Source organism: Mobula hypostoma, chromosome 19 (assembly GCF_963921235.1).
Source record: "Mobula hypostoma chromosome 19, sMobHyp1.1, whole genome shotgun sequence".
NCBI classification, from domain to species: Eukaryota; Metazoa; Chordata; class Chondrichthyes; order Myliobatiformes; family Myliobatidae; genus Mobula; species Mobula hypostoma.
Genome location: NC_086115.1, coordinates 10,834,856 through 10,852,765, shown reverse-complemented (window position 1 = coordinate 10,852,765; position 17,910 = coordinate 10,834,856). Strand labels below are relative to the sequence as shown.

At 50.3% G+C, this 17,910-nt stretch overlaps 1 protein-coding gene across 1 annotated transcript in view; it reads right to left on the bottom strand.

Moving 5' to 3' along the window:
- The window catches only part of LOC134358810 (prominin-1-A-like), a 108,015-nt gene that overhangs the window by 58,147 nt on the left and 31,958 nt on the right, over positions 1–17,910 (bottom strand). The window contains exons 4-5 of the mRNA XM_063071317.1: positions 15,006–15,211; positions 2,730–2,850 (exon numbers count right to left, since the gene is read on the bottom strand). Coding sequence (XP_062927387.1) covers positions 2,730–2,850; positions 15,006–15,211 — 327 coding nt within the window. The remainder of the gene's footprint in view (positions 1–2,729; positions 2,851–15,005; positions 15,212–17,910) is intronic.

The window sequence follows — 17,910 nt, the reverse complement described above, 5'->3', positions numbered from 1 at the left end:
GTGTGTATGAGTGAATATCAACCGAGCACAGCGTCCACACCAAGGTGAAGGTATACCAGAGCTGCGTTCTGTCCACACTCTTGTACAGGTCAGAATGACCTTGCCAAGCTGTTGTCATTCCACACCACGAGCCATTGGAACATCCTCCGTATTTTCTGGCCAAGAAAGATCTCCAACCATGCCCTACTCCTTCAGTGTCACCAAGAGGACATGGCCACCGTCATCATGAGGAATGTTGGAGATGGATTGGGCATGTGCCGTGAAGAGAGGCCAACTCTATCATCAAGACAGCACTTAACTGAGGGGCAGAGGAAAGGGGGGAGACTGAAGGCAACTTGACACCGTGCTGTAGAGGCAGAAATGAGGACCCTGAACCACACCAGCAGCACAATATAGAAACTGGCCAAGGACAGACAGGGATGTAGGACCTTCATTGCTGCCCTAAACACCAGCAGCACAACAGGCAGTAACTTTAAACTGTATGAATGAATAACCTTTAGAGATAAAGGAAATGAGGAGGAGGGAGCCAACAATGACTGGATGGCCCAGATAGCCTCCTGTTAGTGTAAGGTACAAGTACAGAATCAACGGTGAGATTTAGTGAAGGCATTTATCATATTGAGAGGGAAAAGGAGATACATTTTTTGGAGAGCTGGTGAGCAAATACTCAAAGAGAATTAGTGAGATGGGAGAGTATTCTTTAATGCCTGTAGATATTGTAATCTCAAAAGCATAACGAGAGAACAGCGGGTTTGTTTGTAAAGGAAGGAAGTACATAGGATTGTGAGATGAATTGGGAGAGGTCTTTCACAGAACCAGCCCAGGTATAATGGCAGTTTGGCCTCCCTCTGTCAGTACAATTTTGGTAACAGGAACTTAAAAAGTTCAATAATGCAAATCTTTGAATTCAAAAGGTTTGCCTTTAGAAAGGAACACTTGGTCAGGCATCGCTCTCTCACCACCGCTCAGGCCCCAAGAATCCATCCAGGTGAGGCAACATTTCATCTACGAGTCTGTCGAGGTTATCTATTGGATCAGGTGCAAATCATCTAAATCGGTGAGACCCGATGCAGATTGTTGGACATCTGTCTGCCACAAAAGACAGGATCTCCCTTTGGCTATCCATTTAATTTGGACTTCCCATTCCCATTCCAACTTATTGGTCAATGGCCTCCTGTACGGCCACGATGAGGCCACACTCAGGATGGAGAAGCAATGCTCCTACTCAGTCGGGGTACCCTCCAACCTGATGACATGCATATCGATTTCTCTAGCTTCTGGTAATATCTCCACCTCCCTTTATTCCCACTTTTTCCATTCCCCATTCTGCTTCTCATCTCACCTCTTCTCTAACCTGCCCTCGCCACCCCCCCCCCGCCCCGGTACCCCTCCACCTTCCCCTTCTCTTAGGGTCCACTCTCCTCTCAGATTCCTCCTCTTTACTTCTTCCACCTATCCCCTCTCAGCATCTTACTTGATTCCCACCTACGTCCCTCCTCACCTGGTCTCACCTATCACCTGCTAACTTGTGCTCTTCCCTCTCTCCCCACCTTCCTTTTCTGGCGTCTGCCCCTTTCATTTCCAGTCTTGATGAAGGGCGCCAGCCCGAAATATTGACTGTTTTTTTCTCCTCTCTAGATGCTGCCTGACTTGTTGAGCTCCTCCAGCATTTTGTACGTATGTGTTGGTCAGGCATGCAGCTGAAGGGGTTAATTTGCTCAGTGATAAGTCTGTATTGCAGGAATAAATCCCGCCGTTGCCTGTGAGGAGTTTGTATGTTCTCCCCGTGACCGTGTGGGTTTCCTTCGGGGGCTTCACTTTCCTTCCGTAGTCGAAAGAAGGACTGGTTGGGAGGTGAATTGGTCATTGTAAATGGTCCTGTAATCACGTTTGGATTAAATCAGGGGATTGCTGGGTGGCGTGGCTCGAAGGGCCAGAACGCTGAATTCTGTGCTGTATCGCAATAGAAATAAACAATAAACAGGGAGTGAATTCAGAAATCTGTGGTGCAGAGGGACTTGGGAGTTCCCACGCTGGATTCCTTGAAGGTAAACTTACAGGTTGACTGGGTGGTAAGGAAAGTAAATGCAATCTTAGCATTTATTTCCGGGTAACTGGAATATAAAAGCAAGGATGAGGCTTTACAAGGCACTGGCCAGACCACACTTGGAGTATTGTGAACTGTTTTGGTGTGCATTGGAGAGGGTCCAGAGAAGGTTCATGAGAATGGTAAGGTTAACACATAAGTAGTGTTTGAATGCCCTGGGCTTTACTCTACTCATTGGAGAATGCTCTACTTATTGGAGTTTCGAAGGATGTGGGGGATTCATTGAAACCTATTGAATATTGAAATCCCTTGATTGAGTGAACTTGGAGAGGATGTTCCCTATAATGAGGGAGCTGGCGACCAGAGGGCACAGCGTCAGAATTAAAGGATGTCCTTGTAGAACAGAGATGAGGAGGGGTTTCTTTGCTAGAGAGTGCCGAATCTGTGGAAATCATTGCCATGGATGGTTTGGTGGCCAAGTCAGTGGGTATATTTAAAGTGGAGGTTGACAGGTCCTGGGCTGGTCAGGGCTTCAAAGGGAGAAGGCAGGAGGATGGGGTTGTGACGGATAATAAATGAGACATGATGGAATGGTGGAGCAGACTCGATGGGCTGAATGGCCTAATTCTGCTCCAATGTCTTATGGTCTTAATGTGGCATTACCAGAAAAATGAAAACTTACAGTCGGGATGGTCATTATGTAGAGTTTTAAGTTTTCCAGGGTGTTGTTCAGCAGTTTCTCACTCTCCTGTACCATTTCTGACGCCTTAGCATTGCTGACAAACATGCAGACACATCCTGCTCTGTAAGTGGAGAATCAGAAACAGGCTACCTTTATGTCTGTGCTTTACTCAAAAATGATCAATGTTTGACGTGCTTAATTTAGTCCTTGTAGTGAGCTGCGTCTCCCGCCCTCTTTAGAGCTTCAAGAGTGTGGGTTCTAATTCTGTTCCTGAGATGTGGGGCACAAGTGGGAGACAGAGTTCAGACCACACTCCAGCAATGTGGGTGTAAATAGCACTCAGACGGGTTCAAATCCCACTCCAGAGATTTGAGCAAACATACCCTGGTGATGATCCAATCCAGTGGTCAAAGTAACTTTATTGTCAAAATACGTCTATGTCACTATATACCACGCCGAGATTCGGTTTCCTGTGGGCATTTACAGTGAAGTAAAGAAATGTAATAGGATTTATGAAAAACTATAAATGACAAAGACTGACAAACATCCAATGTGCGAAAGATGACAAATCATGCAAATTAAAAAGTAAATAAGTAATAGTTAACTTGTAGACCCCTTGAAAGTGAGTCCATAGGTTGTGGCGCAAACACGAGGAAATTTGCAGATGCTGGAATTTCAAGCAACACACATAAAAGTTGCTGGTGAACACAGCAGGACAGGCAGCATATCTAGGAAGAGGTACAGTCGACGTTTCGGGCCGAGACCCTTCGTCAGGATTAATAAAGGGTCTCGGCCCGAAACGTCGACTGTACCTCTTCCTAGAGATGCTGCCTGGACTGCTGCGTTCACCAGCAACTTTGATGTGTGTTCCATAGGTTGTGGAGTCAGTTCAGGATTGAGGTCAATGAAGTTATCCACACTGGTCCAGGAGCCTAAAAACGCAAACAACAGGAATTCTGCAGATGCTGGAAATTCAAGCAACACACATAAAAGTTGCTGGTAAACGCAGCAGGCCAGGCAGCATCTCTAGGAAGAGGTACAGTCGACGTTTCAGGCCGAGACCCTTCGTCAGGACTAACTGAAGGAAGAGTGAGTAAGGGATTTGAAAGTTGGAGGGGGAGGGGGAGATGCAAAATGATAGGAGAAGACAGGAGGGGGAGGGATGGAGCCGAGAGCTGGACAGGTGATAGGCAAAAGGGATACGAGAGGATCATGGGACAGGAGGTCCGGGAAGAAAGACGGGGGGGGGGGCCCAGAGGATGGGCAAGGGGTCTATTCAGAGGGACAGAGGGAGAAAAAGGAGAGTGAGAGAAAGAATGTGTGTATAAAAATAAGTAAGAGATGGGGTACGAGGGGGAGGTGGGGCATTAGCGGAAGTTAGAGAAGTCGATGTTCATGCCATCAGGTTGGAGGCTACCCAGACGGAATATAAGGTGTTGATCCTTCAACCTGAGTGTGGCTTCATCTTTACAGTAGAGGAGGCCGTGGATAGACATGTCAGAATGGGAATGGGATGTGGAATCCTCTCTTACCACCATTCAGGGCCCCAAACAGTCCTTCCAGGTGAGGCAACACTTCACCTGTGAGTCGACTGGGGTGATATACTGCGTCCGGTGCTCCCGATGTGGCCTTTTATATATTGGTGAGACCCGACGCAGACTGGGAGGCCACTTTGCTGAACACCTACGCTCTGTCCGCTGGAGAAAGCAGGATCTCCCAGTGGCCACACATTTTAATTCCACATCCCATTCCCATTCTGACATGTCTATCCACAGCCTCCTCTATTATAAAGATGAAGCCACACTCAGGTTGGAGGAACAACACCTTATATTCCGTCTGGGTAGCCTCCAACCTGATGGCATGAACATTGACTTCTCTAACTTCCGCTAATGCCCCACCTCCCCCTCGTACCCCATCCGTTATTTATTTATATACACACATTCTTTTTCTCTCTCTCCTTTTTCTCCCTCTGTCCCTCTCACTATACCCCTTGCCCATCCTCTGGGTCCCCCCCGCCCTTGTCTTTCTTCCCGGACCTCCTGTCCCATGATCCTCTCGTATCCCTTTTGCCAATCACCGGTCCAGCTCTTGGCTCCATCCCTCCCCCTCCTGTCTTCTCCTATCATTTTGGATCTCCCCCTCCCCCTCCAACTTTCAAATCCCTTACTCACTCTTCCTTCAGATAGTCCTGACGAAGGGTCTCGGCCTGAAACGTCGACTGTACCTCTTCCTAGAGATGCTGCCTGGCCTGCTGCGTTCACCAGCAACTTTGATGTGTGTTGCCTGGTTCAGGAGCCTGATGGCTGAAGGGTAAAAGCTGTTCCTGAACCTGGTGGAGTGGGTATCTCCTTCCTGATGGTGGCACTGAGAAGAGGACATGGTCTGGATGAGGTGGTCCTTGATGATGGACGCTGCTTTCTTGTGGCAGTGCTCCACGTAAATATGCTCAACGGTGGGGAGGGCCTTGCCTGTAACGGACTGGGCCGTGTTCACTGCCTTTTAGCTCAGCACCTTCAGATGGTCAAACTGGAATATCCATCATCATGTTTGGCGATACTGGAATAGGAATTGGCTTATTATTGTCACATGCACGAAGGTACAGTGAAAAGCTTCTCGTGTATACTAATTTGTCTTATCGCACCAGGTTCAGGAACAGCTATTACCCTACAACCATCAGGCTCCTGAACCGTCACGGATAACCTTAATCACCACAACTCGAAACTGGTTCCGTAACCTACCCGCTCACTTTCACGGACGTTTTACAACTCATTCTCTGTATCAATATTTTTATTGGCACAATTTGTCTTCTTTTGCACATTGGTTGTTTGACAGTCTTTGGCTATGTATAGATTTTTTTTGCAACTTGTATTGCAATTTAATTACCTGTAAGTGCCTGCAAGAAAATGAAACTCAAGATGGTATTTAGTAACATACAGCTGCTTTGATAATAAATTACATTTTGACTTTGTTTATAATGAACAAACCATGACACAGTACATTGAGGAAGGACAATGCAGAATAGACAACAAGGTGCACTGTTCTGAGATCAGCTTCTAAACACGGATTATTACCGTCTGACATTAAACAGCTGTGGCTGCTGGATTTCCATTTGGGTACAAATGGATCTTATCAAAAATAGCTGACCACTTCAATCTAAAAAATTGGTTATCGACTCATTCCATGTTGCAGGCAGAAGATCCACCTCCACCGTTTAGAGAGCTAACCAATCGTACAGTCGTGTCTCATTCCTTCAAGTCTTAACTGATGTCAAGGATTTAAACAATGGAGAGGTAGACATTAAGGCAACTCTCAATTCTCCAAATCCCTGAAGAAAAATAATTTAAATGTAATTTAATGTTTCATTGCAGCAAAAGTGTGGCCCATTACACTCACGTGTGTGATGGGACAGTGTAGAGGGAGCTTCACTCTGTATCTAACCCGTGCTGTCCCTGTCCTGGGAGTGTGTGATGGGACAGTGTAGAGGGAGCTTCACTCAGTGTCTAACCTGTGCTGTCCCTGTCCTGGGAGTGTGTGATGGGACAGTGTAGAGAGAGCTTCACTCTGTATCTAACCCGTGCTGTCCCTGCCCTGGGAGTGTGTGATGGGACAGTGTAGAGAGAGCTTCACTCTGTATCTAACCCGTGCTGTCCCTGCCCTGGAAGAGTGTGATGGGACAGTGTAGAGGGAGCTTCACTCTGTGTCTAACCCGTGCTGACCCTGCCCTGGGAGTGTGTGATGGGACAGTGTAGAGGGAGCTTCACTCTGTATCTAACCTGTGCTGTCTCTGTCCTGGGAGTGTGTGATGGGACAGTGTAGAGGGAGATTCACTCTGTATCTAACCCGTGCTGTCCCTGCCCTGGGAGTGTGTGATGGGACAGTGTAGAGGGAGATTCACTCTGTATCTAACCCGTGCTGTCCCTGCCCTGGGAGTGTGTGATGGGACAGTGTAGAGGGAGATGCACTCTGTATCTAACCCGTGCTGACCCTGTCCTGGGAGTGTGTGATGGGACAGTGTAGAGGGAGATTCACTCTGTATCTAACCCGTGCTGTCCCTGTCCTGGGAGTGTGTGATGGGACAGTGTAGAGGGAGATTCACTCTGTATCTAACCCGTGCTGACCCTGTCCTGGAAGTGTGTGATGGGACAGTGTAGAGGGAGATTCACTCTGTGTCTAACCCGTGCTGACCCTGTCCTGGGAGTGTGTGATGGGACAGTGTAGAGGGAGATTCACTCTGTATCTAACCCGTGCTGTCCCTGTCCTGGGAGTGTGTGATGGGACAGTGTAGAGGGAGCTTCACTCTGTATCTAACCCGTGTTGTCCCTGTCCTGGGAGTGTGTGATGGGACAGTGTAGAGGGAGATTCACTCTGTGTCTATCCCGTGCTGTCCCTGTCCTGGGAGTGTGTGATGGGACAGTGTAGAGGGAGCTTCACTCTGTATCTAACCCGTGCTGTCCCTGCCCTGGGAGTGTGTGATGGGACAGTGTAGACAGAGCTTCACTCTGTATCTAACCCGTGCTGTCTCTGCCCTGGAAGAGTGTGATGGGACAGTGTAGAGGGAGCTTCACTCAGTGTCTAACCTGTGCTGAACCTGTCCTGGGAGTGTGTGATGGGACAGTGCAGAGGGAGCTTCACTCTGTATCTAACCTGTGCTGTCTCTGTCCTGGGAGTGTGTGATGGGACAGTGTAGAGGGAGATTCACTCTGTATCTATCCCGTGCTGTCCCTGTCCTGGGAGTGTGTGATGGGACAGTGTAGAGGGAGCTTCACTCTGTATATAACCCGTGCTGTCCCTGCCCTAGGAGTGTGTGATGGGACAGTGTAGAGGGAGCTTCACTCTGTATCTAACCCGTGCTGTCCCTGCCCTGGGAGTGTGTGATGGGACAGTGTAGAGGGAGATTCACTCTGTGTCTAACCCGTGCTGTCCCTGTCCTGGGAGTGTGTGATGGGACAGTGTAGAGGGAGCTTCACTCTGTATCAAACCCGTGCTGTCCCTGTCCTGAGAGTGTATGATGGGACAGTGTAGAGGGAGCTTCACTCTGTATCTAACCCGTGTTGTCCCTGTCCTGGGAGTGTGTGATGGGACAGTGTAGAGGGAGATTCACTCTGTATCTATCCCGTGCTGTCTCTGTCCTGGGAGTGTGTGATGGGACAGTGTAGAGGGAGCTTCACTCTGTATCTAACCCATGCTGTCCCTGCCCTGGGAGTGTGTGATGGGACAGTGTAGAGAGAGCTTCACTCTGTATCTAACCCGTGCTGTCCCTGCCCTGGAAGAGTGTGATGGGACAGTGTAGAGGGAGCTTCACTCTGTGTCTAACCCGTGCTGACCCTGCCCTGGGAGTGTGTGATGGGACAGTGTAGAGGGAGATTCACTCTGTATCTGACCTGTGCTGTCTCTGTCCTGGGAGTGTGTGCTGGGACAGTGAAGAGGGAGATTCACTGTGTATCTATCCCGTGCTGTCCCTGTCCAGGGAGTGTGTGATAGGACAGTGTAGAGGGAGCTTCACTCAGTGTCTAACCTGTGCTGACCCTGCCCTGGGAGTGTGTGATAGGACAGTGTAGAGGGAGATTCACTCTGTGTCTAACCCGTGCTGTCCCTGTCCTGGGAGTGTGTGATGGGACAGTGTAGAGGGAGATTCACTCTGTATCTAACCCGTGCTGTCCCTGCCCTGGGAGTGTGTGATGGGACAGTGTAGAGGGAGATTCACTCTGTATCTAACCCGTGCTGTCCCTGCCCTGGGAGTATGTGATGGGACAGTGTAGAGGGAGATGCACTCTGTATCTAACCCGTGCTGACCCTGTCCTGGGGGTGTGTGATGGGACAGTGTAGAGGGAGATTCACTCTGTATCTAACCCGTGCTGTCCCTGTCCTGGGAGTGTGTGATGGGACAGTGTAGAGGGAGATTCACTCTGTATCTAACCCGTGCTGACCCTGTCCTGGGAGTGTGTGATGGGACAGTGTAGAGGGAGATTCACTCTGTGTCTAACCCGTGCTGACCCTGTCCTGGGAGTGTGTGATGGGACAGTGTAGAGGGAGATTCACTCTGTATCTAACCCGTGCTGTCCCTGTCCTGGGAGTGTGTGATGGGACAGTGTAGAGGGAGATTCACTCTGTGTCTAACCCGTGCTGTCCCTGTCCTGGGAGTGTGTGATGGGACAGTGTAGAGGGAGCTTCACTCTGTATCTAACCCGTGCTGTCCCTGTCCTGAGAGTGTATGATGGGACAGTGTAGAGGGAGCTTCACTCTGTATCTAACCCGTGTTGTCCCTGTCCTGGGAGTGTGTGATGGGACAGTGTAGAGGGAGATTCACTCTGTGTCTAACCCGTGCTGACCCTGTCCTGGGAGTGTGTGATGGGACAGTGTAGAGGGAGATTCACTCTTTATCTAACCCGTGCTGTCCCTGTCCTGGGAGTGTGTGATGGGACAGTGTAGAGGGAGCTTCACTCTGTATCTAACCCGTGCTGTCCCTGTCCTGAGAGTGTATGATGGGACAGTGTAGAGGGAGATTCACTCTGTATCTAACCCGTGCTGTCCCTGCCCTGGGAGTGTGTGATGGGACAGTGTAGAGGGAGATTCACTCTGTATCTAACCCGTGCTGACCCTGCCCTGGGAGTGTGTGATGGGACAGTGTAGAGGGAGCTTCACTCTGTATCTAACCCGTGCTGTCCCTGTCCTGGGAGTGTGTGATGGGAGAGTGTAGAGGGAGATTCACTCTGTATCTAACCCGTGCTGTCCCTGCCCTGGGAGTGTGTGATGGGACAGTGTAGAGGGAGCTTCACTCTGTATCTAACCCGTGCTGTCCCTGTCCTGGGAGTGTGTGATGGGAGAGTGTAGAGGGAGATTCACTCTGTATCTAACCCGTGCTGTCCCTGCCCTGGGAGTGTGTGATGGGACAGTGTAGAGGGAGATTCACTCTGTGTCTAACCCGTGCTGACCCTGTCCTGGGAGTGTGTGATGGGACAGTGTAGAGGGAGATTCACTCTGTATCTAACCCGTGCTGACCCTGTCCTGGGAGTGTGTGATGGGACAGTGTAGAGGGAGATTCACTCTGTATCTAACCCGTGCTGTCCCTGCCCTGGGAGTGTGTGATGGGACAGTGTAGAGGGAGCTTCACTCTGTATCTAACCCGTGCTGTCCCTGTCCTGGGAGTGTGTGATGGGAGAGTGTAGAGGGAGATTCACTCTGTATCTAACCCGTGCTGTCCCTGCCCTGGGAGTGTGTGATGGGACAGTGTAGAGGGAGATTCACTCTGTGTCTAAACCGTGCTGACCCTGTCCTGGGAGTGTGTGATGGGACAGTGTAGAGGGAGATTCACTCTGTATCTAACCCGTGCTGTCCCTGTCCTGGGAGTGTGTGATGGGACAGTGTAGTGGGAGCTTCACTCTGTATCTAACCCGTGCTGTCCCTGTCCTGTGAGTGTATGATGGGACAGTGTAGAGGGAGATTCACTCTGTATCTAACCCGTGCTGTCCCTGTCCTGGGAGTGTGTGATGGGACAGTGTAGAGGGAGATTCACTCTGTGTCTAATCCGTGCTGACCCTGCCCTGGGAGTGTGTGATGGGACAGTGTAGAGGGAGCTTCACTCTGTGTCTAACCCGTGCTGACCCTGCCCTGGGAGTGTGTGATGGGACAGTGTAGAGGGAGCTTCACTCTGTATCTAACCCGTGCTGTCTCTGTCCTGGGAGTGTGTGATGGGACAGTGTAGAGGGAGCTTCACTCTGTGTCTAACCTGTGCTGACCCTCCCTGGGAGTGTGTGATAGGACAGTGTAGACGGAGATTCACTCTGTGTCTAACCCGTGCTGTCCCTGTCCTGGGAGTGTGTGATTTGACAGTGTAGAGGGAGATTCACTCTGTATCTAACCCGTGCTGTCCCTGCCCTGGGAGTGTGTGATGGGACAGTCTAGAGGGAGATTCACTCTGTATCTAACCCGTGCTGACCCTGTCCTGGGAGTGTGTGATGGGACAGTGTAGAGGGAGATTCACTCTGCATCTAACCCGTGCTGTCCCTGTCCTGGGAGTGTGTGATGGGACAGTGTAGAGGTAGATTCACTCTTTATCTAACCCGTGCTGTCCCTGTCCTGGGAGTGTGTGATGGGACAGTGTAGAGGGAGCTTCACTCTGTATCTAACCCGTGCTGTCCCTGTCCTGAGAGTGTATGATGGGACAGTGTAGAGGGAGATTCACTCTGTATCTAACCCGTGCTGTCCCTGCCCTGGGAGTGTGTGATGGGACAGTGTAGAGGGAGATTCACTCTGTATCTAACCCGTGCTGACCCTGTCGTGGGAGTGTGTGATGGGACAGTGTAGAGGGAGCTTCACTCTGTATCTAACCCGTGCTGTCTCTGTCCTGGGAGTGTGTGATGGGACAGTGTAGAGGGAGCTTCACTCTGTGTCTAACCTGTGGTGACCCTGCCCTGGGAGTGTGTGATAGGACAGTGTAGACGGAGATTCACTCTGTGTCTAACCCGTGCTGTCCCTATCCTGGGAGTGTGTGATTTGACAGTGTAGAGGGAGATTCACTCTGTATCTAACCCGTGCTGTCCCTGCCCTGGGAGTGTGTGATGGGACAGTCTAGAGGGAGATTCACTCTGTATCTAACCCGTGCTGACCCTGTCCTGGGAGTGTGTGATGGGACAGTGTAGAGGGAGATTCACTCTGCATCTAACCCGTGCTGTCCCTGTCCTGGGAGTGTGTGATGGGACAGTGTAGAGGGAGATTCACTCTTTATCTAACCCGTGCTGTCCCTGTCCTGGGAGTGTGTGATGGGACAGTGTAGAGGGAGATTCACTCTGTATCTAACCCGTGCTGACCCTGTCGTGGGAGTGTGTGATGGGACAGTGTAGAGGGAGATTCACTCTGTATTTAACCCGTACTGTCCCTGTCCTGGGAGTGTGTGATGGGACAGTGTAGAGGGAGATTCACTGTATATCTAACCCGTGCTGTCCCTGTCCTGGGAGTGTGTGATGGGACAGTGTAGAGGGAGATTCACTCTGTATCTAACCCGTGCTGACCCTGCCCTGGGAGTGTGTGATCGGACAGTGTAGAGGGAGATTCACTCTGTGTCTAACCCGTGCTGACCCTGTCCTGGGAGTGTGTGATGGGACAGTGTAGAGGGAGATTCACTCTGTATCTAACCCGTGCTGTCCCTGCCCTGGGAGTGTGTGATGGGACAGTCTAGAGGGAGATTCACTCTGTATCTAACCCGTGCTGACCCTGTCCTGGGAGTGTGTGATGGGACAGTGTAGAGGGAGATTCACTCTGTATCTAACCCGTGCTGTCCCTGTCCTGGGAGTGTGTGATGGGACAGTGTAGAGGGAGATTCAGTCTGTATCTAACCCGTGCTGTCCCTGTCCTGGGAGTGTGTGATGGGACAGTGTAGAGGGAGCTTCACTCTGTATCTAACCCGTGCTGTCCCTGCCCTGGGAGTGTGTGATGGGACAGTGTAGAGGGAGATTCACTCTGTGTCTAACCCATGCTGACCCTGTCCTGGGAGTGTGTGATGGGACAGTGTAGAGGGAGCTTCACTCTGTGTCTAACCCATGCTGACCCTGCCCTGGGAGTGTGTGATGGGACAGTGTAGAGGGAGCTTCACTCTGTATCTAACCCGTGCTGTCTCTGTCCTGGGAGTGTGTGATGGGACAGTGTAGAGGGAGCTTCACTCTGTGTCTAACCTTTGCTGACCCTGCCCTGGGAGTGTGTGATAGGACAGTGTAGACGGAGATTCACTCTGTGTCTAACCCGTGCTGTCCCTGTCCTGGGAGTGTGTGATTTGACAGTGTAGAGGGAGATTCACTCTGTATCTAACCCGTGCTGTCCCTGTCCTGGGAGTGTGTGATGGGACAGTGTAGAGGGAGATTCAGTCTGTATCTAACCCGTGCTGTCCCTGTCCTGGGAGTGTGTGATGGGACAGTGTAGAGGGAGCTTCACTCTGTATCTAACCCGTGCTGTCCCTGTCCTGAGAGTGTATGATGGGACAGTGTAGAGGGAGATTCACTCTGTATCTAACCCGTGCTGTCCCTGCCCTGGGAGTGTGTGATGGGACAGTGTAGAGGGAGATTCACTCTGTATCTAACCCGTGCTGACTCTGTCGTGGGAGTGTGTGATGGGACAGTGTAGAGGGAGATTCACTCTGTATTTAACCCGTGCTGTCCCTGTCCTGGGAGTGTGTGATGGGACAGTGTAGAGGGAGATTCACTGTATATCTAACCCGTGCTGTCCCTGTCCTGGGAGTGTGTGATGGGACAGTGTAGAGGGAGATTCACTCTGTATCTAACCCGTGCTGACCCTGTCCTGGGAGTGTGTGATGGGACAGTGTAGAGGGAGATTCACTCTGTGTCTAACCCGTGCTGACCCTGTCCTGGGAGTGTGTGATGGGACAGTGTAGAGGGAGATTCACTCTGTATCTAACCCGTGCTGTCCCTGCCCTGGGAGTGTGTGATGGGACAGTCTGGAGGGAGATTCACTCTGTATCTAACCTGTGCTGACCCTGTCCTGGGAGTGTGTGATGGGACAGTGTAGAGGGAGATTCACTCTGTATCTAACCCGTGCTGTCCCTGTCCTGGGAGTGTGTGATGGGACAGTGTAGAGGGAGATTCAGTCTGTATCTAACCCGTGCTGTCCCTGTCCTGGGAGTGTGTGATGGGACAGTGTAGAGGGAGCTTCACTCTTTATCTAACCCGTGCTGTCCCTGCCCTGGGAGTGTGTGATGGGACAGTGTAGAGGGAGATTCACTCTGTGTCTAACCCATGCTGACCCTGTCCTGGGAGTGTGTGATGGGACAGTGTAGAGGGAGATTCACTCTGTGTCTAACCCATGCTGACCCTGCCCTGGGAGTGTGTGATGGGACAGTGTAGAGGGAGCTTCACTCTGTATCTAACCCGTGCTGTCAGGACAGTGTATTTGACAGTGTAGAGGGAGATTCACTCTGTATCTAACCCGTGCTGTCCCTGTCCTGGGAGTGTGTGATGGGACAGTGTAGAGGGAGATTCAGTCTGTATCTAACCCGTGCTGTCCCTGTCCTGGGAGTGTGTGATGGGACAGTGTAGAGGGAGCTTCACTCTGTATCTAACCCGACTGTATATCTAACCCGTGCTGTCCCTGTCCTGGGAGTGTGTGATGGGACAGTGTAGAGGGAGATTCACTCTGTGTCTAACCCATGCTGACCCTGTCCTGGGAGTGTGTGATGGGACAGTGCAGAGGGAGATTCACTTTGTATCTAACCCGTGCTGTCCCTGTCCTGGGAGTGTGTGATGGGACAGTGTAGAGGGAGATTCAGTCTGTATCTAACCCGTGCTGTCCCTGTCCTGGGAGTGTGTGATGGGACAGTGTAGAGGGAGCTTCACTCTTTATCTAACCCGTGCTGTCCCTGCCCTGGGAGTGTGTGATGGGACAGTGTAGAGGGAGATTCACTCTGTGTCTAACCCATGCTGACCCTGTCCTGGGAGTGTGTGATGGGACAGTGCAGAGGGAGATTCACTCTGTATCTAACCCTTGCTGCCGTGCTGTCCCTTTCCTGGGAGTGTGTGATGGGACAGTGTAGAGGGAGATTCACTCTGTATCTAACCCGTGCTGTCCTTGTCCTTGGAGTGTGTGATGGGACAGTGTAGAGGGAGCTTCACTCTGTATCTATCCCGTGCTGTCCCTGTCCTGAGAGTGTATGATGGGACAGTGTAGAGGGAGCTTCACTCTGTATCTAACCTGTCTTTTCCTAGTCCTGGGAGTGTGTGATGGGACAGTGTAGAGGGAGATTCACTCTGTGTCTAACCCGTGCTGTCCCTGCAATGGAAGAATGTAGAGAGAGCCACACCTTCTCTAGGAGCCTTTGAAATCTGTGACTTTAAATTATCTTGTGTCCCTCTGGGCAGCTTATCCCATGCTGGAACATTGAAGAGTTTACACAGACACAAACATCCCCACCTCATCATCAAGGAATCTTCAAAAGCCAGTCAAAAGTTAAGATCCCAAGAAATCAGCATCCATTATTAAGGACCCCCTCATTCAGGACATGCCCTCTTCTCACTGTTACCATGAGGGAGAGGGACAGGACTCTGAACGCACACTCAGTGACTCAGAATTTGGATCTCTGAATGGACAGTCAACCCACAAACCCTAACTCACTATTTTTTCCTTTACACCATTTACTAATTTTATTTTATCTTGTAGTTTATTGTATTTTTAATCCTTGCACTGTACTGCAGCCACGGGAAAAGTTTAACGACACGTGTCAGTGATAGTGAAGATGATCCTGAAGAGGAATAGTGTGGCTCTGATCTCACTCACAGTACGACTGACGTGATCACGAACAGGGCCACGGCCAGCAGCCTCCTCCTGGTGTCCATCGACTTGGTCTGCTCCTGGTACATCTTCCCTCCACACCTCCCACAGCAGCGACAGCAGCAGAAACAGAGACCAACGAGGGGCATGAGGAGGAACAGGAGGATCCCAATGACGGCGCACACGATGTAACCGACCTCGTACTGAACCACCTGGGGTGAGACAAGGTTAGAGATTAGAGCGTGCGTCAGGTGGGAGTGAGGAGATTGGGATGAGGGTGGTGCTGGAAACTCTCGCTATGGAAAGAATCCCATCTGGATGCCTCTGCCCAGCACCATTGCAAAGTGCAGGAAGTTGTGGACACAACTCAGCACACCACGGAAACCAGCTTCACTTCCACAGACTCTGTCTACACTTCTCACTGCCTCAGTAAAGCAGCAAAAATAATCAAAGACCCCACTCACCCTGAGCATTCTCTCTTCTCTCCCCTCCCTTCGGAGACAAGATACAGAGGCCTGAAAGCATGTCCCACCAGGCTCTGGGGCGGCTTCTACCCCACTGTTATAAGATGACAAAGATGAACTCCTCATCTCTCATTCTTACTTATCACAACCCTTGCACTTGATTCGTTTGACGGCACTGCAGTTTGTAACTGTCATATTACCTTCAGCAAACAACAAACAAGAGGAATTCTGCAGATGCTGGAAATTCAAGCAACACACATCAAAGTTGCTGGTGAACGCAGCAGGCCAGGCAGCATCTCTAGGAAGAGGTGCAGTCGATGTTTCGGGCCGAGACATTTCGTCAGGACTAACTGAAGGAAGAGTTAGTAAGAGATTTGAAAGTGGGAGGGGGAGGGGGAGATCCAAAACCATAGGAGAAGACAGGAGGGGGAGGGATGGAGCCAAGAGCTGGACAGGTGATTGGCAAAAGGGATACGAGAGGATCATGGGACAGGAGGTCCGGGGAGAAAGACAAGGGTGGGGGGAACCCAGAGGATGGGCAAGGGGTATTGGAGGAACAACACCTTATATTCCGTCTGGGTAGCCTCCAACCTGATGGCATGAACATTGACTTCCCTAACTTCCGCTAATGCCCCACCTCCCCCTCGTACCCCATCCGTTATTTATTTTTATACACACATTCTTTCTCTCTCTCTCCTTTTTCTCCCTCTGTCTCTCTGACTATACCCCTTGCCCATCTTCTGAGTTCCCCCCCCACCTTGTCTTTCTCCCTGGGCCTCCTGTCCCATGATCCTCTCATATCCCTTTTGCCAGTCACCTGTCCAGCTCTTGGCTCCATCCCTCCCTCTCCTGTCTTCTCCTATCATTTTGGATCTCCCCCTCCCCCTCCCACTTTCAAATCTCTTACTAACTCTTCCTTCAGTTAGTCCTGACGAAGGGTCTCAGCCCGAAACGTCGACTGTACCTCTTCCTAGAGATGCTGCCTGGCCTGCTGCGTTCACCAGCAACTTTTATGTATGTTACCTTCAGCATTCTGTTAACACGCGATTCTGCAGATGCTGAAAATTCTAAAGGGAATCGTCAGGTCAGTCAGCATCTATGGAGGGAATAAACAGCTGGTGTTGTGGGCTGAGGCACTCCATCAGGACTGGAAAGGTAGGGGGCAGGAGTGAGGAGGGCTGAGGGAGTAAAACTGGTAGTTGAGTGGGAAGGAGAGATGAAGAAAGAAGAGGGGAGAGGTGGAAGAGGTAAAGAGTTGAAGAAGAGATATAATAAGACAAGACAGTGGGCCACAGAAGAGAGGGAAGTGGTTTTCTCTCATCGATCTTGCTGAGGAAGATTGAAATCATCGAGCTGGGTTTGGAGGAAGAGCAAAGTGTTCAGCACCATTTCCCAGCCTCTCGCGAAGTTGTCTGTGTCTGACCAGTTTCCCTCTCTCTCTTCACACATCCCCCACCCCTCTCGCTCAGTGCTCCCAGAGAAGGTGTCTGTATGTGACCAGTTTTCCTCTCTCTCTTCACATATCCCGTGCCCCTCTCGCCTGCTGCTGTCGGAGAAGGTGTCTGTGTGTGACAGCCTCTTTCTGACTCTCGCTTGGTACTCCCAAGGGAAGGTTCTTGATCTCGATCTCCCTCTCACTCGATGCTGTCAGCGGACGGTGCCAGAGCGAGGTTTAATTGACACAGATTGTAGATTTGGACTCTAATTCAGGTTGATGATGTGCTCTAGTTGTAGTTCTAATCGCTTTTTTTTTATTACTACTTGTGGGCGATTTTTGAATCAGGATGGCCTGCAAACAATGAACACTGAGCCAAGCTGTAGGGAAATATCTCGTACTTTCCCAGCATATATGACGAATAAACTCTTCGCGGGCTTTCAGCCGGGTATAGGTATTAATTATAACTGACGTTTCAATGGCAAACTCCGCCATCTCCATCAGGGATGATGCCTGGGCACGTCTAGCCCGGTGGTATTTATACCCCCATCATCCATCCCTCCTGATTGCTTAGTCTGCATTCTGAAGTACTTCTCTTGATTTTGTGTTTAATATTCTGTGTTTTTGTTTGTTCTTATTTTTGGGTTGTCCTCTGTGCAATTTTTTTTGTGCTCTGGGGGGAGGGGATTTTGATATTTGTTGTTTTTCTTTGAAGAGGTTGATTTCATGGTTCTTGTTTCGTGACCATCTGTGTGGAAGACTAGTTTCAGGGTTGTATACTACATACATACTTTGATAATAAATGTACTTTGAATCTTTTACAGTATCTTGCTGTACTTGTGTATGAAAAAGAACTCTCTGAAACTTCCTTCTTTAATTCCCTTACATGCATCAATAAAAAATTGATTGCCAGCTCATACAGAGAATGACGTGCAAACTTGGTGACTCGGGATACATCTGGTGAAAGATCATCAACCCGAATACTTCTCTCTCCACAGCTGCTGGCCAATCT